At 50.0% G+C, this 22,252-nt stretch overlaps 1 protein-coding gene across 24 annotated transcripts in view; it reads left to right on the top strand.

The window, feature by feature from the left end:
• CACNA1C (calcium voltage-gated channel subunit alpha1 C) overlaps positions 1 to 22,246 on the top strand; it is a 607,203-nt gene extending 584,957 nt beyond the window's left edge. For 13 of the 24 annotated variants that reach the window (XM_036236195.1, XM_036236192.1, XM_036236191.1 and 10 more), the window contains 2 exons: positions 15,643 to 15,726; positions 16,327 to 22,246. In XM_036236195.1, coding sequence (XP_036092088.1) covers positions 15,643 to 15,726; positions 16,327 to 16,560 — 318 coding nt within the window. In that variant the 3' untranslated portion in view covers positions 16,561 to 22,246. The other 11 variants (XM_036236201.1, XM_036236199.1, XM_036236197.1 and 8 more) reach the window with 2 other exon arrangements.
• The last annotated feature ends 6 nt before the right edge of the window (positions 22,247 to 22,252 follow it).

Here is a 22,252-nt window from a genome sequence, read left to right as displayed (position 1 = left end):
ATTCAGCCCTCCGCCAAAACCTCAGAAATCTGCAGTGGTATCTTGAAGAAAGGGACAGATGACAGTAGAATTGATTTGAACACCTAATAACAAGCCAGAGGAAATCCCTTCCCAAGAGTAGGAGATGAGCAAACAGCATCTGGGTCCTACGTGACTGTTTCAAGGCCAAGTTGATCAGCATGAAAAACTTTTGGTTAGAATGGCCTGAAAATAAGTTATTTGCTGGATTGTCTTCCTATCATGAATTGCAATTTGTCAAAAAAGACGGAAAAATATTTTTAAGATACGCTTTATGATAAACACTGAAAAATATTTAATGCCTAGGAATAAAGCTAACAAAAAATGTCTCCGATATCTAGAGAAAACTAGAACATTTCATAGAGAGGAATTGAAGAAAATTTAGTAAATGAAGAAATATATCATGTTCATAAATTAGAAAACCCAATATTACCAATATGTCATTTCTCTTTAAATTGATCCATAGACAACACGATCTCAATTAAAACCCCAGGTTGAACTGTACCTAACGTGAGAATGGCAAGAGAAAAGAGCTACCCAGCATGTCCTTTTTGGCCAATAGACTGGGTGTGCCCCTGCTGCAGCCCCGTTGGGCAGCTCTGACATCACTAGGAGGCTGAGATAGGAACCTCTGGTTTTAGTACCGGAAAGAGTGATCATGTGACTTAGTTGCATGGGATTTGCTGTTGACAACGACTTGGCTAAGGTGAGCGGGAAGGAGCAGCCGAGGATGGACCCCAGCTTCTCCCCCTCAACGGCAGTCGGTCTGCCCTGGAAGGAAGGGTCTCCCCCAAACGAAAAGCTGCTAACCGCCCTCCTCCTCCCCGTAGGCCTGCCTGAGGGTCATGGAGGAGTGAAAGGCAGGGACCACTGTTTCTGAGACTTACCTCCTTCTCCTTGGCTGCTGGCTGCTCAGGAAGCTCCTAGTTCTCACTACTTCTTACTACCTCCCCAAGGGGAGGATGCTGGAGGAGAATTGACCCTGGAAGCACTCTGTCATCAAAGCCTTGGCCTCTCTTTTCAGCTTTCTCCCAGTCTGAGAATAGTCCAGACACATGAATGGACCCAGAGTGAAAAGACTCACTGCCCTCCTGCCCCCGGCTTTCTTCGATAAGAGTAACAGAAGCATTGGGGCTCACTTTCATGTTGCAGAACAATTTAGGGCCAAAAGGCACTTCAGACCTAAGGGATGAAGTGAGGCCTCTGGACCAACACTATCTAATAGAACTTTCTGCAATAATGAGAATGTTCCATATGCACTGTCTATAAAATAGCCACCAGCCTCCTGTTAGGCACTCGAAATGTGGCTAGTGCAGTCGAGGAATCGATTTTCTTAATTTCATTTATTTTAATTTAGATTTTTGTCACCACAAATGGCCAGCAGCTGCCATCTGGGACAGGACAGCTCTAGACACTGCTTCTTTCCATTGACATTTCCAGTTTCTTCTATCCTCTATCTGTCCATCTCAGCTTCTTCAGTCCAGCTGCTCTGGCTTCACGAAGCCAGATGGTTCATCGCATCCTCCCTACTCTTTTTCTGGCTGGTAATTTTCTACCAGAAATTGACTCATTATAGTGGAAACCCCCTTGACAGGGTAAGAAGGCCTCTCACCCAGGGGTCCCCTGTGTGGGTTTTCTCCTGACTTTGCCAGTTCTCCCAGCCACCCCTGGATTCCCCCTGTCCATGTCAGCTGCAAGCGCTGAGGCATTTTCCCTGCAGATCCTGTCCCACCCAGTTTCTGGACTGGTCCTAAGGGAAGCAGAGAGCACACTGGCGGGGGTGGTCTGGAACTGATCTTGCTGCTGTGGCTGAAAGTCCCTGGTGAGCCCTGGGGCAGCCAGCACCTTTTTCCCAGCCCATTGGACTTCTGACTAGGGTTCCTGATTCGCATTTAGTGCCCTAGCAAAACGAAAGTCTGAGCGCCCTAAGGCCCTGCCTGGTTCTTGCCTGACCCTTCGCCAGGACGCAGAACCTTGTCCTTGCGCATCCCAGTCACTGGACAGAGACTTGCTGCCCGACAGCTTTGATGCTGCTTCCAAAGTGGGCTCCAGACATCCAGCCGTGTTGTGTCCCCAGCTGGCTCCCCCTGGCATTCTGGGCCTGCCCACTGGCCTCCACTCATAGGCTCCAGCCTGCCTCACAGCGAGTCATCTGAATCGTCTGGAGCTGTGACTCCTGCTACCTGCCCCCAAACATGAGGGATTTGGCCAACATTTTTATAGTGTCAGTTAACAATAGGGTAGTCATTCAGCTAATAGCATATTCTCTCAGTGTTGGGGGTTTCCAAAGCCCCCATTATTTTTTAGAAGAGAGGACATGAAGGCTTGGCTACTTCTTAGAGAGCAGAGAAATAGAGAGTGAGGCTGGTAGCAATAGCTTATTGCTATTGCTATGACAAAGAACCCAGCTCCGCCTTTCCTTGGGCTGTTGTCCCAAGGAGTCCATCTATGTCCCCTCAACCCTTCCCTTGGCTGGGAGCAAGGAATGAGTCAAAACAGGAAGAGACCTTGGTGAATGAGATGCTACAGAATCGGAGCTGCTCGGGACCATGGGGATCAAGCACTTTCTCTTCGTTGGGCCACTCCCCACAGCCCTAGGCACAGCCTTGCTCAGGCCTCACCCAGGTAAGCAGCAGCAGAACTGTGAGAAGGAAGAGGCAGGAGGCTCTCAAATGGTCCCCTCAGTGGTCAGTACTGTGGAGTGTGTGAGCCAGGGCCAGTCTCTCTGCATCTTGAGTCTGAGCCTGAGAGACAGTGTTGCTGGTCTTGGATTTCTCGTGCATGAAGGCAGCCTTCCTCTTATTTCTCACTGTGCCTGTTTAGTGCAGGGGACCCCATGGTTTCCAGTGGCCCCAAAGCAATCTTTTCTCTGCATACTGTGTTGTTCTTAGGAAAGGACTGTTGCCCTGCCTAGATGAGGAGCATGTGCTGATGTGGGCAAGATGGAAAAATTCATCACCAGCTATTTTCTTTTCATCAGGTTTGTGATAAAGGGACAGATGAGGCCCAGATTGCGGCCCTAACTTCACCCATGGACAGACAGCAGGAAAACTGGAGTGGGGAGGTGGGTGCACAGGGAGCACTCAGGGAGAGCACTTTTTCTGCAAAGAAACTCTGCAGCCCAGTACTCAGTCTTCGCTGTCAGCTTTATCCATATCCGGAAACTCTTTAAAGATCAATCATCTGGTTTCCCTTTGGCAAACAGCTTTCCTTACACGACATGAAGACATCATGGTCCATGTCCTCTAGCCAGCGTGGGGTTCTCCAGGGGCACCCAGGCCCAGTACAGATGCAAAGGGAGCTTCTGAGGCTGAGGGTCCGAATCATACAGGCATGGATCCACTGTTTTAGACATTTTTTTGTCGTTCATGAGCAAGCTGTTTCTTGGACAGAAACCAGGGTTCGGACATTCACCAGGCAGGTGGAGAAGCTGAGAGAGCATCTCAGCAAATGATTCAAGCTCCAAGTCAAGTGGCAGATTTACTTATCTGACCCGGGGAAGATCAACCACTTTGACCAACTGTGAGCCAGCCTACTTTCCTGCTCAAGTCATATTTGGGCCATGATTTTCATTAACTTTCACAATCAGATAGGCCCTTGGTCCACCAAGAAGGCTAGTGGGAAACATGCCAAAGGATGAGTTCCTAAATATCGCCAACTCTGATAGAAAGAGAGGCACAGGAGTCAGGGATACACAGACCTGTGTTAGAGAAGCCACTAATCAGCATAGGACAGAGGTCTGGAGATAGCCAGCAAGGCCCCGAGTGATACCACAGGGTCCCTGGGGCAGCCCGCGCAAATGGAATGAGGAGAATAGTAGGAGCGGAATTTCCCTGCACGCACCAGTACAGCCACCTAGGGGCCCAGAAGACCCTGTGGCACAAGTCCACCTGGCCTGGGCTCCCTCTCAGGGGGCAGGAGAGATTCCGATTTCCACATACTCTTCCGTGAGCTACTGAGAGAAATTTTCTTTAGAGCCCAGCAAAGGACCAGGGGAAGGAAAGAGAAAGTGACATGACCAGCAGGAAAGGATATAAACCGGGGCCATTGCCTCTTCTTAAAAGCTGAGAATTCTTTAGAAACTTGGTTGTTTTTACCAGATCATTACTTTTCCTACTAAAAGTCTGCTTTCTCTCCCATTTTACCTCTGGCTCCCCCTTTCTAACAATTTTAAGTTAATCATACATTTCATCATGACGCAATAACTTTTGCCAGACTTTATTTTTTTATTAAGCAATGTTTACTTCATTTCTTTGCTTAACCGCCTACCGTCACCGGATTCCACAGAGAGAGAACGTTCTGGTAGATCGAGAACCAGGAAGCCTCGCTTCCACCTTAGCAGCACCTTGAATGAGTTAGGGGCAGGCAGGTAGGGCATAGAATGCCTACAGGCACTTTTTTCCCATGCCTCAGTTTCTCTGTAAAGTAGGAAGACTGGCTTAGCAGCCTGTAGTGAGACCAAACGGGATCATGTCTGTCTCAGTCCCTTCAGGGCTATAACAAGTACCACAGACTAAGTAGCTTATAAACAACAAAATTTTATTTCTCGGTGTTCTGGAAGCAGGAAGTTCAAGATCAAGGCACCCACGTGGTTGCATTCTCTGGCGTGGACCCTCTTCCAGGTTCATAGCTTGTGTCTTCTCGCTGGTCCTCACATGGCAGACGGGCTGAGAGAGCTCTGTGAAATCTCTTTTATAAGAGCAGTAACCTCATTCTTGAAAGCTTTACCTTCATGACATAATCCCAAAGACTCCACCTCCTAACTCCATTGCATTGGGAGTAAGGATTCCAAAATGTGTATTTGTGGGGACGCAAATATTCAGACCGTAGCAATGTCTGAAAAGTCACTAAGGCTTCTGGGGAAAGTGCCGTCCAGATGGAATGTGAGACATGCAAGGGTCCCTCAGCCTCAGCCTGGGGAGTTTGCATCCCACCCTCCAACTCAGAACGAAGGAAACTTCACTCTCCTGCCCTTTTTGCTGATTTCCTTTTTAAAATTGGTACTTTTGTAATTCTGGTGTTCTGTCATCTCTCACTTTGAGCTAATTTATTCTGTCCCTTCATACAGATTTCTACCTAACACCATAATATAATTTCAAGGCTTATCTTAATGGATCTTTGAAGTTGAATTATGTTAAAACACCGCGTAAACCGTGATACTAACATCTAAAACTATCGCTCGCCCTTTCCTGTGACTAATGGCATCCATTACTGGCTTTTCTAGATTTGAGCTCAGTTTTTCACCATTTCCTCTCTCTGTCTCTAGGTGTTGTCTCCTTCAGATCATTTATTTCAAGGACTCTTTTCCTGTATGCTGTTTGACTAGTGTTTTGCTGTAGGCTAAAGTTAACCAACAACCTAACAAATATTGTACAGAGCTTCCAACATATCAGGCAATGTGCTTGGTCCCAGGGACACAATGGCGACCATGAGCAGGGCAGTGAGCCTGGAGTCGCCATGTAGCCACTTTAAGAACAGAGTTCCCCGACTTTAGTCCATTTAGTCCATTTAGTCCATTCTCGGATCTTGACCTAGAAAAACTGCTGTTCAGACTGGTACCCCTATTCCTACTTTAAAAGAAGTAACGAATAGACACATGAACCCATTTTGTGTCAATTCCTACACCTTAAATTAAGTAACGTTTGGAAGCGAGGAAAGTAAGTATCATATATTGTGTCTATGCAGAATCAGACATTATGCTGGACATTTTCCATTCATTACGTCCATCAGTCCATAAGACAAGTAAAATAGTCTTTAGGAAACCAAAGGTCAGAGAAAAGCTAAGTAATGTGTCCAAAATCAAAGAGCCATGGTTTTTTTGTTGTTGTTGTTTTGGGAGATTTTAATAAAGGTTTAGGTGATTCAAAAGCCAAGTTCTTTTACCTATACCCCCACTGAAACAACAAATTTGAACAAGCTGAGATGTTTCTGTGTACTCGGTAGGTCCTCAGCAAGGGTTCATTTTCTTCCTTATAAGCAAAATAGGAACAAGATGAAAGCAAGCCATTCTCAAGTAACAACTCTATGGAAAATTAACAATAGTTTCTCCATTCCCATGTCCCTCCACCTCCTCAGAGGCCCCTTGCCTCCCTCTACCTCTCATTCGCCCATTCTGTCTTTGGCCCCTGGATACCCCTGGATTGGTCTGCACCTTCAGAATTTCCTTTCCAAATCTGAAGTGATAAGTACTTTCAGGAGATGGGGCAGTCACCTGATAGGCGAGCTCAAGAAAGTGAAACAGTAGCCTAATACGCCCTCCTATTCATGCGGATGCGTGCGCACACACACACACACACACACACGCACACGCACACGCACATGCACATTCACACACACAGGCACTGCACTTGCAATGGAAGACTTGCAAGTTATGAAGACAAATACTGGATGGCTGAATTCCTTGGCCCATGAGAGGCATTCAGTGAAAGTTTAACGCAAGGCCGGAATGAATGAATGAGAATTATAGACCTGGAGAACAAGAGAATGAGAGTCAGAACATTAGTATCAGAAAACACCATTAAGATCATTGATCTTCCATCAATGCAGAAATCTCTGCATAGTCCTGCTTTTGGCCATGAGAGACTCTATCTAGTGGCAGCTCTGTTGTGAATGCTCCTTTATACTGAATAGAATGTGCCCCTTAGTAACTTCCACTTATTAGCGCTACTGTTTCCATCTTTTTTTTTTCCTATAGTTATTGAGCACCTCAGTGATGATGCTGAGACATGGTACCATCTCTACAGGGCTCACGGTGTAATGCAGGAAACACCAGTAAACAAAGAGATTACAGAATAGAGCAAGGGCTCTGCTGGGAGAAAATGGGCTACCACGGGAGAGCAGTGAGGGAAGAGATAAGGGGGTCAGGAAGGTGCCGGTTAAACTGAGCCCTGGAGGCTGAACAGGATCTGGAAGAAGAGCATTTCTGACAGAGGGAAGAGCAAAGACCCTGAGGCAGGAGTGAGCACAGCCTTTTCTGGGGACTGAGAGCAGTGAGTGAGGAGGAGGGGTGGGCAGGGCCAGAGCACGCAGGCCTTTCGGGACCTGTAAGAGGTGTGGATGTGCTCTGACTGCCCTCCAAAACCACAGGGAGCAGGGGTGTTCAGTGGGACGTTATATAAGCTCATCGTGGTTTTGAACCAGCACGCTGATTGCTTAGTGAAGAATGGGCTGGTGTGGGGCAAGGGGGGAGCAGTTAAAGCCTGTTCTTGGAAATGCAGGTGACAGCAGTAGAGATGGAGTGAGGTGGGTAGAGTCGTGACTTTATCTGGTGGTTACGTGGATGTGAGGGTGAGGAAGAAGAATCAAGGAAAGCTCTAGATAGTGTTTGAGCAGGAGTATCTCTCACCCATCTTTATATCCCTCCAGATGCTTTCGCAGTAGCACCCGGTGGCATTAGACACTCTGGAAATGCCACCTGGATGAGAGCAAACCAAAGCTGGCCTCCACAGACAGCATCCCCTGCTGGCCCCACCCACTCAGTGCTAAGTGCCGCTTCTGCCCCCTGAAACGTGGTGGTGCCCTGCAGGTCCCCAAGCACCCGCTAGAGGGCAGTGCACTCCCCGCACTGAGAACCAGGGCTTTAGGCTGATAAGGTAAGACTTCATTCAGCCTCTTACTTCATTTTCCTTGACATCTGTTTATCCCAAATCTTAAGAAACCAGTGTCTCCCACCATCAGTGGAAGCCCCCTCGACCCAGGAACTCAGCATATACACGTCACATTTGAATGAGGAGGAAAGCGAAGCAGAAGGAAAGGAGGTGGCAAAGGGATGACTTGGCGCAGCGACTCAGCCGGCTTCAGCCCTGAGTCGAGAGGAGCGCTCTGCGTGGGGCGGAGCTCCTGCCTGTTTCCCAGCAGCCTGATTGGTGAGTGGGCATTACCCTGATTATTATGAATTTGTGGAATGCCCACAGGGTTGTTGAAGCAGTACACGCAGACAGGCACAAACAGGCTTTGTCAGGGGGCCGCCCCGCCTGCTCTTGTACCCAGGGATTTGCATATTGTTGCAACATTGTGACAGGTTTCTTTCTTGGCTGGCGCTTGAGAGCTTAAAAGTCACTATGAATGATGAAAAAATAATTATATCACTTGCCTAAAGCCTTGTGTGGGAAGGGTAGTATTACCTATTACATTTAATTATTTAATGTGGAAAATTATTCACACTGTACAAAGAAGCCTGATGGGAAAGTGCCCTGGTTCCATCTCCATTCCCGCCACTGGGAAAGAGACCCGACCACGCTGAGTCTGGGAGTGCAAGAGGGTTCCTCAAACCTGCGGGGCTGCGGATTGCCCCGCCCACCAGCCCCGAGGCACTGCTAAGGTCCTGGCTGGGCTGCTGCAAGCGAGGGCGGGGCCTCGGTGACGCAGGAAGGCAGCCAGCGCTCCGGCCGCAGTAATAGGAATACAGAAGTCCCGGCCACCAGCAGGCTCTGCACACGTCATGTGGGAACGCAAGTCATCCTCGCAGAGCCGCTGAGGGCGTGCGCTGTGCTTGTGCCCATGCGACAGGAAGCAAGCAGAGGTTGCTGCCGTGCCTGCTCCGCTCGAGGCTCTCCTCGGAAGCGGGGGCCGGCTCTCAATGCGTTCACATTTTGTTGACCTAAGTGGACACAGGCAGCTGGCTGTCGTGATCGTAGTTGTGCCATACCTGCCCCTTCACTGAGAAGGGGTCATCCCGTTAGGTCAGAAAGGGCTCGGAGACTATAGGACGGGACCAGGCAGATCTGGGTTTGGGACGTTCTCTCGGAGCCTAGGTCAGCTGGACTGGGCAGGAGAAAATTCGAGACGGGCAAGGCACAGAGGGCTGCCACGGGTCCAAGCTTATCCACTGCTCCTCCTCGTCTCCCAGCGCTGCCTGCGCTCTGCCTCCCCTGCCCCGTCAGAGCGCTCATGATGTTCGTGTGAACTTAAAGTTGCCTGCACACACTGCGGCGCCTCTGCCGGCCTCAGCACCCCTCTGCCGCCCCCCCACCCCCCCCCCCCCCCGCCGCTGCCTGCCCCAGGGATGCACACTTTCCACACCCTGTCGTGGAGGAGCCCTCCGCAGAAATCAGCTCATCTCCAGCATTAGCATGAAGCACCTGCTAGAAAGAACCTCCTGCAGTCCCCCAAAGAAGCTTAGTCAATAACCCCCAGTTTTCATCTGCTCCCAGTGGGGAGGACTACAGGTGTCCGATCCGACCCGCATCTGTGTGCCAACGCTTTGAGCAGTTCCCGGCACCTAGTAAGACAAATAAATGAACGATGACCTTTGAAACTTTCCTGGGGAGGAAAAGCTTAATTCCAAAGAAGAAGAGGAGCAAAAGGTGTCCCACTTCAGTGTACAGTCCTCTAACGATTTTGAGAACAGTTCCCGTCACCACCACCACTGGTGCCTCCTCTCACCAGGGCAAGGACCCAGTCCCTAACCCCAGCCCTGGGTCTGCTTCTGCCCTTTGTCCCCACTGGCCCAGGCTACCTGTGCAGTGTGAGCCCCCAGGCGCCGCTGAGTGAACACAGCACAGGGGGCGCTGACGGAGGAGACAGAAACCCTCCCCGCGGCCCAGGCAGCCAGGGCCCAAGAGCAGCTGTGTGCTCCAGTTCTGCCTTCTCCATTAGACACCACTAATTTCCATGATTACTGTTATGCCTAAATGGCATCCTAATGTAATACAATTTATATTATCTCTGCTTGGTGTCAGTTACCATTGTGCTCCATGATATTCCGAGGGACTGACTGTTCACAGACACACACTGAGACATCGCCACCGCTGCCTCGCCGCCAGCTGCATGCAGCCCCTCTCCGTGCTTCATTCAGCTCTCCTCATCACTCAGCTCCACAGCCGAGGACCCAGGATAGACCAGTGTGTCCAGGAACTGGACACTGTCCCCCTACCCACCACCAACTGCTTCTGCTTAGCCACCTGCTGCAAATGCCTGCTCACTCAGGCAGGGGCTCGGCTCTCTTTCAGGAACCCCCCCCCCCCGTGAAGTACAAGCCACCTTTTGCCCCCTCCTCCCATTGTAGGCCCTGCCTCTCCCAGGTGGTCTTAATCCCTCCTTCCACCTTCTTGTGGATTCCTGCTGCTTTCCTGAGCAGCAGAGTCATTTAAGAGGCCTTGGGCCTACTCTGGGGACTTCCCACCCTGCTGCCCTGCCTCCTCTCTCCCCCACTCTCTCTCTCTTTCCTCTCCCCCGCCCCACTCTCTCTCTCCCTTTTTCTCCCTCTCTCCCCCCTCTACTCTCTCTCTCCCCTTCTCTCCCTCGCTCTCTCCCTGCTCTACTCTCTCTCTCTCTCTCTTTCTCTCCCTCTCTCTCCTTTCCTCTCTGCTTCTCTCCACTTCCCACCATCTGTGTGCTCTTTCTTCTTTTCCCGCGCTTTCTACCTTGAGTGGCCTTTCCCATCAATACCCTCCTCACCTTTTTCTTCTTGTGTGATTTCTGTAATTCCTTTGCTTCCCTGCCACCTACATCCCTTGGCAGCTGGATTTTCCCTCCCTCTCAGACATTCTTCCTTCCCTCACCTTTCCGTGTTCATTCCCATTCTCTGCCTCAATTCCAGCAGCTCCGCTTCTGATCTCGACCCAGGTCTCCCACTCCAACACTCTCTGAGGCCCCGTGTGTCCCTAGAAGGGAACAGTCTCAGGGGAGAGACCCCCAGACAGACTGAAAGTCTGGAGTCTGATTCCCTACCTGAGGCCCAATCATCTCCTCTGTGCTCCTTTGCTTCACCTTTCCTCTGCTGGACCCATCGGAGGGTAGATACCGATGATAGGTAGCAAGGAAGAGAGAAGAGAAAAAACAAGTAATGACAATGAAATAAGTTTTGCCTCAAAAATTCCTGGGAATACACAGTCCCAAGTGTGCATAATTTCTTATGGATCCCTTCTTATCACCAGGCTGTTTTAAAGTTCGTGTTGCCTCTAACAATATTATAGCAGCAAATTTTGCTCTGGGCAGGGAAAAACTTAGGATTCAGAATTCAAGGGCACAGGCATGTGCTTACCACCTCTCCCACAGCAGTCCTGCGCTCCAGGATCAGAACGGGAAAACAGGCGCATTCGGCAGCTCACCCCTCTCTTCCTAGCCCCCTAGGCAGAAAACAGGGAACTGGAGCTCCCTTGGCAAGAATAGGGGTTTCTAAGAACCTGGCAGTTGACTGTCTCCATAAACTTGAGCCTAGTAAAATTCAGCCAGGACAACTTGCATGCTGTCACTAATCTCAAAATAGTATCAGCCAGATTTCATTCAAGAGCCTCAAGACAGTCACACCACTCAGTACTGACATAAGAGGGGCAGAAAAGGCCTTAGAGAGAGACAAAAGGTGAGCTCAGGATTCCAGAAGCTTTAGCTTCTTCCCTCCTCCTTCCACATACCTGTGCTTTGCCTTCCCTTCTGCTCAGTCCCACCCCCAAAACTGAACCTGTGAATACTATTTAACAGGTCACCTCCAGTTAATCATGACAGAAGCTAACACTTATTTAGAGCTTACTTCAACCAGCCACAGGTCCAAGTGCATTACAGGTATTATCTCATTTAATTCTTGCCATAATTCTATGGTCATCCCATTTAATAGGTGAGAAAACTGAGGCCTTGGAGAGGTTAAGTTATTTGCTACAGGTTATCCAGGTACTAAGTGCCAGAGGTAGGATTTGAACCCAGACACCTTATCCCCAGAGATCATACTCAACTACCACGCTGCCTCCTTCAACTTGGAGTCGCTCCAGTGGCGGAGGTGAATCAAGACACAGATAATTCAAAGGAAAGGAAAATCCAAAATTCTTGTGCATGCAAAATCATACGATACTTTTGCAAAGATTTTTCTTCCTAATCATGATCTGCTGAAGCTAATATCAGTTTGGTCTACATTTTGTCGACCCACATCAGCCAGTGAGTAGAGGGCCAGCAGCACCCTGGTTCTAGGGTATAAGCAGTTGCAGATCACAGGGCTGGCTGCTGGCCGGCACACTGAAAGAGCTCTCGAGACCTTCCTGAGGATGACCAGGGGAGAGGCCCATCTTCTGGAAAGGGGAAATCCACTAACTCTGGAGAGTTTAGGGATTAAGAGGAGAAGGCTTCTAGCCCTGAAAGCACCATCCCTTCCAGATGATCAGGCCTGCAGGCCTCTGAGGAGTTGGACATGGAGAGGTTTGGTTTACCACTTCAGGGGGAGCCAGAAACATGCTTTCCCTAATCCCGATGTCTACCATTTGGGACCCATTACCAAGGAAAGGAGGAGTGACAGGTAAAACCTGACTCCAGGTCAAACTGACTGTAAGAGAAAATAACCAATGATTTCCTTTTCCCATATTCTTTCCTCCATTATACCCCTGAAACCCACGTTACCCATGGTTTCCAGGAAACTAGGTGGGCAAAAACGTGTGTGTGTGTGTGTGTGTGTGTGTGTGTGTGTGTGAGAGAGAGAGAGAGAGAGAGAGAGAGAGAGAGAGAGAATAAGAGAACACTGAACTGTTATGCCCCAGAGAGCATAGGTAAAACGGTTCTCCCAGGCCCCATTTCGTTAAGGGTTTGACCAGGTTTCTCCCTCGTCCCTTGGATAACTGTTGACCGAATGGGAGCTATCGGCCTTATTTCTGGGAGTGGGTGTGGAATGGGTGAGAGGAAGAGGCTACCGAAAGAGTGGGAGGAGGAGGCCTACCTGGAAGCTAGATCTAAACCGTCTTTGTGGTCCACCTTGCAGGACTGGCGGGCTGTGGGACAGAGGGGTGGGAAGGTGAGCGAATGGGTCAGGGCGAAAAGCTGCCTCTTAAAGGGACCCTGTCACCGACCTCCCCGAACACACTCCCTCACTCTTGTATTCCAGATGCATGCATATCTCCTCAGGGCCGGGTCCACAGGAGCTCTTGGCAACAAGGGCACTGGTTGGTCCTGCAGCTGGTGGAGGCCTCTGCACGGGGTCTGCCAGGGAGCTTGCCACAGCCCAGAGAAGTCAGTCAAAAGCCTCCAGGAACACAGCCTGCTAAGGGCAAGTGTGAGGCACGAGGCATTACTCTCCGCAGAGCCCAGCCAACACAATGGCAGCCAGCATTGAAGGGATGGGAGAGGGCCATGGTCAACGAGGGGCTGACTGTGTTGTGTTTCCTCCCATCTGCACATACACACAGACACCCAAGTGAAAGGGTGACAAGCGACGTACAGCCAGGAGGTTGACAGGGTCCCTTTGGGTCTCGGCCCCTCCGCCAGGGCTCTCCAGCGGATGGACCTGTGTGTTAACCTAGCCTGAGCCTGCTCTCTGCCTCTCTTCCTTTCCCTTTCCTCCCCTCAGAGGTGTTGCAGACCAAGGCCAACCTACTCCTTTTGTTTCAGGTCTCTGGTGGATGAAAGACTGCAAGTCATCCTCCTTTCGTGTGCCCCGAGCCTTCTACCTTTCTACCTCTCCTCCTGCCCCCACACCCAAATCATGCTTTGTTACCACGTTTTCTAGGCCAGGTGCTGAGTGAACATCCTGGACTCTGCTCCGGTTCCTGTTGCTCTCCTTTCTCTTTCTCGACCTCCCTCGCCTTCCCTTCTGAAATAGCTCTACCCACAACGATGGCATTCCTATCTAGAGATATTCCCCCAGTGTTTTCCAAAATCTAATTTTAAATCAGACGCATACTTATAGTTCATTGGGGTCTTCGCTCTTTGCCTCCCTTCCTTCAAAATTAGCTTTCTCCATTTGCCCTGAGGATGATATCTGAGAACCTGGGAGGGAATTGGTTGTTTCCTGCTCATAGCATGTGACTTGAATGGGAGAGGGAGGTCTCTCTCCACCTCAAAGCCTCTAGTATATTCAGAAAAATATTCTGGGAAGCAAATGAGAAAGCCACGATCCCAGCTGACCTTCACCTGACCCCGTGCCCCGGGCAACCTCTGCTTCCCCAGTCTGGCTGTCCGAAGTCTCCGTGGTGGTGCTTCTGTTTTCTTTTGGCAGAAATGCCTGGGAACCGAGAGGCCCCTTTCCCTGTGACCCGACCTCCCACACTAAGAATAACAGCCCTAGGACAGCATGTCTTGCGATCTCTCTGGAAAGAGGGCATGGCTGGGAAGTGGGGAAGTTAAGGGAGCTGGATAGAGCCAGGAGGAAATGGAAGAACACAGACTCTTGGCTCTTGTGAGTAAAAAATAAAAAGGGAGAGAGAGCTGGGGAGAGAGATCTGGGAAACTCTCAGAGGAACCCTAACGCTTTCAGATGCACTCACCACTCTAGAATTCCATCTCCTGGAAGCCCCAGCTCGTGGCTCAGAGAATAAGAAAATTCTGGTCCTGCTGAGCAAAGGTGTTCCAGCCCTGTTTTAGCCCCTTTGTGGACATTCCTTAAAGGACGAAAGGAGAAAATGTCCTTTTGTCATTAAGACTAGTGTCTTCAGTACTAGGTCCTTTCCAGCCCACCCAGGGGAATATGGCCGTCCTGGGGCTTCCTAAAATGCGAGTGGACGTCCCGTGTGTTCACAGCATTTCTCTCTAGACTCCCACGCCTCTCAGAGAGGTGACTTTGTACAGAGTCCACTCACCCAGGACTCCTGGAATCCTCTGGGGAACTGGGGACAGCCTATCCCTTGGCTGACCAGTTGTCCAAGTCCCTCAAAGAAGTCTTTCAAGAACATTCATTTTTTCCCTTTTCTAAATATGGTGGAAACCCCGAAAATCTCATGCCCACAGGGTAAAGTAGTGAAATCAGGATGCCGTCTCCCCGACCTGTGCTAGAGCCTCTCCTCCATGGCTGCCCTGTGTCCCCCTCCACACACCCTCTGCCCAGACTACACCTGTCAGTCTGGTTCTCAGGAAAGGCTTTAGCAACGTCATTCACTCTGGTGGCATCTGCATTTCGGTGGGTCCCTATCCTAGAATGACGATGGCGGGAAAGGAGCCTGGGGCAGGTGCTCGGGAGACGCCCTGAGGGCACTGTGTAGGGCCACGTCCTGCATTAGCTCCAAGACTGACCTGGACTCCGTCTCCCTTCTGTTAGTGAAGCCTTTGCCAGGACACAGCTGCCCCTGGGAATACTGGAGCATGTCCAGTGCTGGAACAAGGGTGACTCTGGTTCCATCTGCATAGAGCCCATATTTTCATAGGTATCATTCTAACGATGTGGCCCCTTTGTTATTGTTGAGCTCTCCATGAGCCACCTCTGGGCCCAGACGACCTGGCCACCCTTCTGGGCCACACTGATTGCTACTTCTTAGTTCTTAGATCACCCACAGGACCGCAGCCCATTCTCCTCTAAGGGATCATCCACCTGTGTTCCCTCCCTCCTTGCAGACAAGCCCTTCTGAAGGAAGAGAAATGGGGCTATAGGAGATGCTAAATGTGGACTGAAAAGAGAGTCCAGCCACATCCCTTCACTGCCAGCCCCCACGCCCACTCCTGCCCTGCTGGGAAGTAGAAAGGGCCTCTGGGCAGGAGGGCGGCGAGGCGGGCTGGATCCGGAGGAAGGGGAACCACGTGGCCACTGTGGCCACAGGAGGCAGGGCAGGAGGACCGGCCACCCCCTTCTCCCCTGGGCTCCTGGCCACGGCGAGGGTGTTTGGAACTCCAGCAGCAACACTGAGGTCCGGACGGTGATTCTGATGGTGATGTTGCTCTGTTCTTGTCTGTCTAATATTCCTTTTTAATCCCCGTCCTGCCTGCCCCTCCCTTATGTAGGGTTACTTTAGTGATCCCTGGAATGTTTTTGACTTCCTCATCGTAATTGGCAGCATAATTGACGTCATTCTCAGTGAAACTAATGTGAGTATGACTCTGCCCTCCCAGGAAACCTCCTCCTTCCTTCCTCTTCTGCCTCCTGTTTCCCGCTCTCTTTCACGCTCTCTCTCTCTCTCTCTACCTCCTTTTATTTATTTTGTTTAATTTCCTGTTTTTACCCCCCTCCAGTCATGCTTTTTATTGAACCCGCCGTCGTCCTGTGAGGGAAAAAAAGTGAGAGCTTCTCCTCCTTTTTTCCCACGTGTCCCAGCTCGGCCCTCTGTGCTGGGCCCAGGAGCTGGGAGCCGAGTGGAGGCAGCAGGCGGTGCAAGGCCGCCCGGTGCCCCTCCCAGGGTGGCCACGGCCCAGTGTAAGCTCTGAACTAACCCAGCTTTCGCCAGGCCTCTCCACCCTGCGAGAACCAGGTGGCCCAGGTCTGAGCCTCCAGAACTGTAGAGTGGTAAGAGAGTGTTTACTATGCCCACGTAACCTCTTTCTTTTCTCATTTTTTTTCTCTTCTCTCCTTTCTTTCATGCTTTTTTTTTTCATTTTTCCTTTTTTTGTTTTGTTTTTCTCCTTTGTTGTTGGTTTTTTTTTTTTTCTCTCTTCTCTCTCTCTTTTCCTCGGCTTCTCTGCCCCATGCAGCACTATTTCTGTGATGCATGGAATACATTTGACGCCTTGATTGTTGTGGGTAGCATTGTTGATATAGCAATCACCGAGGTAAACGTAAGTACTTGGCGTCTGTACCTAACTGTCCGTGCCTGCTCTAACACTCATTGTCTTTCCCCAGTTTATTTTTTTCTTCATTTTATTTTCTCCTCCCCACTTCCTAATTTTCATTTAGTTTTTTTAATTTGTTTGTTTAAATTGGTTTAAAGGATTTTTTTCTTGTTGCTTTATTTTGGAACTTTAACATTTTTTTTAACTTTGTTATGAATTAGGCCTCCCCGTTCCTTGTAAGTTTTGATTGCTGCATCTTTTTCTCTCCCCCTTTATAATCAGCCTGGCATGACTCACACTGTATAGGAGGGTGCAGCTATGGGGATCATGGAGTGAGAAAATCAAGGAGTAGTTACAACTTCTGGGTCTGAGCAGCTGCTGGGGCCAGGACCCAAACCTCTTTTCACCCCCATGTCACCTCTAGACCGCCGCCTCTCCCCCTCCTGCCTTTTCACCCACAGCATCCTAGAAGGGGCTTTGTCAGCCCAAGACCCAGCCCATTACACTCACACCGAAAGGGCTCCACCCCATTTAATGTCAGCAGCTCTCCAAGCACATTTGGGAGGGGAGAGGAGAACCAGTTGTGCTTGGACGCCTGCTTGCACACCCCTCTTCTCTGGAGTGGCCAAAGAGCCAGGTGGCTGGGTGACCCACTGAGAGCTCTTGCAGGGGCCTTTCCTCCTCCTTGCCGGGGACAGCGGCATCTCCTTCCCACATGGACCCACCCAGGAACTGACTCTTCGCCCACTTGGTTCTCTCCCACTCCCACTCCCCTCACGTCCTGCCCTGGCTGCCTGGCCTCAGGCAGAACGCCAGCCCCTTCGCTCCGAGGCCTCCCGCCACCTCGTCCCAAGAGTTGCCTCCTCCTATACAGTTCCTACCAGTTCCTGCACACGTCTTTTTGTTACCTGGCATGTTTAAACCTCCTCTCTCTATCTATAGGCAAGCTCTCTGCAGTTAGTCTTTAACATGTGTCGTTTAATTTTTTTGTCATTATTTTTCCTTAATTAAGAGACTTGGTAATGTTTGCACAAACCTTTGACGCACTGAACCATTGAATCACAGCACGGAGCAGACGCTGTACAGTTTGATCTAAGACGTTTGAAACTACCCTAGCAATCGCCACCATCTCCCCATTGTGTCTCACCCTCCCCTCTCCATGCCATAATTTGCCCCCAATCAGTTGAGCCGACATGTTATTTTGTCTGCCTGATTCCCTCGTGTAAAAGCCCGTCTGCGTGCCTCCCAGCTGACAGACTTTGGAAGGGGGCTGCCATGCTTTCCATACACTGCCCCCGTCAGCCCCTTGCTCCCTCCCTGCACCCCTTTAACTCCAGATTCAACTTCTCCTCTGTCTCCCAGATCTCTCTGAGTTGTCCGTCTCATGGTGTGTGTGTCTGTGTGTGTGCGTGCATGTGTACACTCTCCCGTGACTTCTTCCAGTAAATGGTAGATCATTTTTTAAAAAATCAGTCTCCCCACTCATTCTCTGCACCCCACTCCCCTCCCACCCCCTCCCTCAGCACTCCTGAGCACACTGACAGTTTCGCAGGCTGGAAGAGCCTTAAGTCTTATCTCAGACGCTAACCAGGGCCATGAGTTGTACATGGATATGTAACAGCCAGAGCCTTTGTGCTTGGAGCTTGCTCTGTGCAATGCTCTGAACTGAGGGAGTACTCAGGAGAGGAACAGGAAGGGAGAGCAGCAGGGGGCCCTGCCCTCCAAGGATGTCATTTTTTCAGACAGCAGTGCAGATCCATATGAAGATCTATGTGAGGGACTTGGAGCCTGGTAGCAGGAAAATGCAGGAAGGTGACAGCAAGCTGCCTCCCTGCATGCAGAGGGGACCCACTGCTGTCTGAGGGGGTCCTCTGGGGATCTCACTATTGGCAAGGCCCACACCAACACTCAACCAGCCATTTTCTCCCTAACTGTTGTTGTTTTTAAAAGAAAAACAAAGACAACACAAAAGAAAAATTTTAGGGTATGTAATTTGTTATGTTGGGGGCAGAGAGAGAGTGCAGGACAAGAAAGAAGCAGGAAACGATCATGCAGAACTTTCCATTTGTAAATGGTTTTCTATTTACAGTTCACCCTTGCATTTATCTCCTGTAATTCTGAACTAATCTGTGGATTTGACCAGCAAGAATTATCATCCCTAATTTGCTGATGATAAAAATGACAGTGGAGAGATTAACTGCTTTTCCATGCCACACAGCTGGAATCCAGGCCTCCCGGTGTGGCTAGAGTTTGCCCTGGGCCAGAGTTCCTCTATCTCTTTAGTCCATGATGCCCTTAGATAGACCCATGCATCTCACAGGTTGCCCTCTGTTTACTTCCACCAGCCAGGATTTGTTCAGCTCTTACATTCTGGAATTTATATTCATAATAACCGTAGGCTGTTTGTTTGTTTTTTTTCCTAAACAAAAAATTATTTATCAGCCCACCCTTGTCTTTCTGATGCACCTCTAACTCCTCCCAGCCTGCCTTTACCCCACATGGAAGTGCTCCTCATTCTTCCATACTGAGGAGTTTATGAAAAGTTATGCTGAAGAGTGGTCTAGGGATTAAATGGGGACCATGTATGTGATAGAGAGCAAGGGAAGGTGTCCGGAGACCCCATGCATATTTCTGGGTCAATTTCTTCCCTTCCCATACAATTAATGGCTTCTGAACAAAAGGAATAAATGAAACATCACCCAAGGCAGGAAGGTAGTACGAGAAAGGAAGAGAGGGCTGGACGTGAAGGCAAAGCTGGCAAATTGTTGAGTGTTGCTTCGTCTTTCTGTAGAAGACTTAGTCCCTTCATCTGTCAAAGGAATATGATGATATTTATGGCACTGTGTTTTGAAGCTCAAATAAGAGCATCTATTTTAAAATCTATGAAAACTGTAAAGCACTATTGAATGGGAGAAACTGTGGCACCCAAGCAAGTGACATTTTTCCCCAAACCCCTGCTGGTATGGCTGGGAGGGCCTAGTCTCTAGCCAATTATATTTTATTATAACTTCCCTCCCACAGACAGTGTGGGAGCCCTCGTTTCCCAGATGCAATTAGACACATGCAGATGGTTGACAGGTATGGCCAGATCAAAGCAAGCACAGCTTATTGACCACTGCCCGTGACGCGAGCCTGGAGAGGGCTGTTCCACAAGCACAGTTCTGGCATAACCCTGCGCTCAGGTAGCAAACGATATTGTGGATGACAAACTATATGAGCAGCGATGCTTAGTCTCAGAGGTGGGTTTCTCCGCCCTCAGGCCACGGGCAGCTTGAGGGTCTGGACACTCCCTGGTGCACGGAAGTTTACAACTCCAGGATGTTTCCCCTGGGTGCCTGGCTAGGCCTCCCTTTATTTCACTCCCCAGACTTTTTTCGTCTTACTGTCATCACAAGACATCCATTCCCGGACATATGTTCGATTTGGCAGGAATCCATACTTTTAGCCTCAGAGGAATCCATGAGGGCTTTTCACCTGCAATTCATCATCTTTGACTCTTTTAAACCTACAGAAATCAACTCTCATTTCCTCACCTAACTGACGTGTTCATCCTGACTGCCCTCGGAATATTCCTCACGTTCAAACTCATCTCCCCTCAAACACCTTTCCTTTCCTCCTTGCCTTTACTAGCCTTTGGTTCCCCTCCCCCTCAGGAATGGATTTCCCACAAATCCCAGGAACCGTCATTCATTCCACCATATTTATCGTCTCACCTTCTGTGTGTCAGGTACGATTTTAGACACCTAAAATCCCTAGGCTACTCTTCAGTGAACAGAACAAAAGCCCCCTCCCTAATGAGCTGGGGTCTGGGGAGTAATCAGTGAGCAATACAATAAGTACAGAAAATAAGGAAATTGGACTATCTGTTAAAAGATGGCAAGTGCTTCAGAAAAGGAATAGTGTTGAGGAAGGGGGGTCAGAGGTGCTAGGGATCGGTGAAGGCAGGGGCGGTTTTAAATAAGACAGAAGGGGGGGGTTACCCATTCAGATACCATTCAGATACCTGGGAGAAGAGCTTTTGTGGCCAGAGAAGCAGAATGATCAGGAGAGGAGGAGAGGGGAGGGGATCAGGAAAGGAGACCAGAATCTGGCTTTGCTGCTGAGCGAGAAGGGGAGACACTGGTGCCTTTGAGAAGAGGTGTCCCATAATCTGACTTACATTTCCAGAGGATGACTTTGCTGTCAGGGTAGAAGCCAGAACCCCGCGTAGGAGGTGGATGATGCGGTGACCAGGGTGAGAGGGGACGGGAGCCTGCTCCAAAGCAGCAGCAATAGAAGTGGGGAAATGGTCAGGTTCTCGGTCTGTTTCGAAAATAGAACTAACAGTATCTCCTGACAGACTGGAAGTGGGAGTGGGGGAAGGAAGCGTCCAGGACGGCCGAGGTTCGGGCCTAGGCAGTGGGAGGACAGAGCTGGTACCGCCTGGAAAAGACAGGAGGTGGAGCACGTGTGCCCGAGGGGCACAGGAGCTCAGTTGGGACGTGTTTATTTTGCTTCCCAGGGGAGGTGGCAGGTAAATAGTTGCACATGAGCGTTATACTCCGTATCCAAAGCCAGGACAGTGGTGAAGAGCTCCACGGGAGGTAAGAGAGACAGGAGAACAAGGACTGAGCGCTGGTCTCCCGCTTGGAGAGAGCAGACCCCTTTGTGTTCAGAGCCAGGCTGTGGTTCGGTTTCTCTTTACTCTGGCAGATGCCTCTGAACCACAGCCGATGTAACTGGAGGGCCGGGGTAAGTCCCCGCCTTGTGCAACTACTCTGGCTTCTGCGTCTGTGTGCGGGGCGCAGGCCACTGCCCTTCTCCCCGCTGCTGCGTGACCTTGTTCTCCCTCTGAGGCTTTCCTTCCTGTGTCCCCTGGGAGAGGAGAGTGCAGCGTCGCATCCTTCTAAGGAAGCTTTCTGGTCTTCTTCTATTTCTGGAGTATGGAATTACATTTTTCAGAGGGAAAACGCAGAGACATAATCCCTGTGGTTGTTAATGGAAGTTCCTGGAGCGTCAGAAACTGCTCCCAAACGTTCCAGTTGGGATCAGTGTGGGCGCCTGGCCAGCAGCCTTTCCCAACACTCTTCTTTTTCATTCTGTATTTTAAAGTCTATTGCACAATCGAGAGTGCTGAGAGGCCTGGATTCTTGCATTATGAATACAAAGAAAAATTCCCAAATTGCAAAGAAAGAAACCTGTGTTCTGTTTCCAGCTCTGGCACAATGAAGCGTGTGAGTTAGAGCAATTAACCCATTCTCTGGACCTCAACTTTCTTGAATGCAAATGGAGCATTCAAGGTTGAGATATCTCGGAGGGCGCTTGTGACTCTAGCACGCCATGAACCTGGGTGGATAATGTTCTGAGAGTTTGAGGCAAATTTTCATTTCTTCTTCACCGCAGTGCCAGGTTCCAGATCTAAGGTGGAGTTCCTTTCATAAAGCTGTCAAAGCCGTGTGGGAATCTGCTAACTTGGCTTTGGTGTGGCTCTTGTAGAAACTCTCCAGAGAGAAGGCCCTGGAGGGACCTTCAGGGAGAGGAGCAGGACAGAGACTGGGTGAGGCCTGGGAGCCTCTGGGAAGGTTCAGAGGGAGGAACAGCTGGAGGGTTTACTTAAGTGCCAAAGCGCTAGTCCACAGGAGTGACCAGAACAGGAAAATAAGGTAACAATGGTACTGGCTGTGCTCTTAGCTGATTAGATGAAGGTGGGGGAGGGGAGGAGGATTAGGCGGAGAGGGAAGAGGAGGACGATGGCTGCTCTTCCACGAAGGACATCATACACATGGTCAGACTAATTCCTCAGAGTGCGCGTGGTCCGTAAGAGGGGACCGAGGCTTACGCACGATGAACAGTTTGCCCAAGGTATACA

Source organism: Rousettus aegyptiacus, unplaced genomic scaffold, assembly GCF_014176215.1.
Source record: "Rousettus aegyptiacus isolate mRouAeg1 unplaced genomic scaffold, mRouAeg1.p scaffold_m13_p_2, whole genome shotgun sequence".
Taxonomy (NCBI): domain Eukaryota; kingdom Metazoa; phylum Chordata; class Mammalia; order Chiroptera; family Pteropodidae; genus Rousettus; species Rousettus aegyptiacus.
This window is presented reverse-complemented; position numbering and strand designations above follow the sequence as displayed.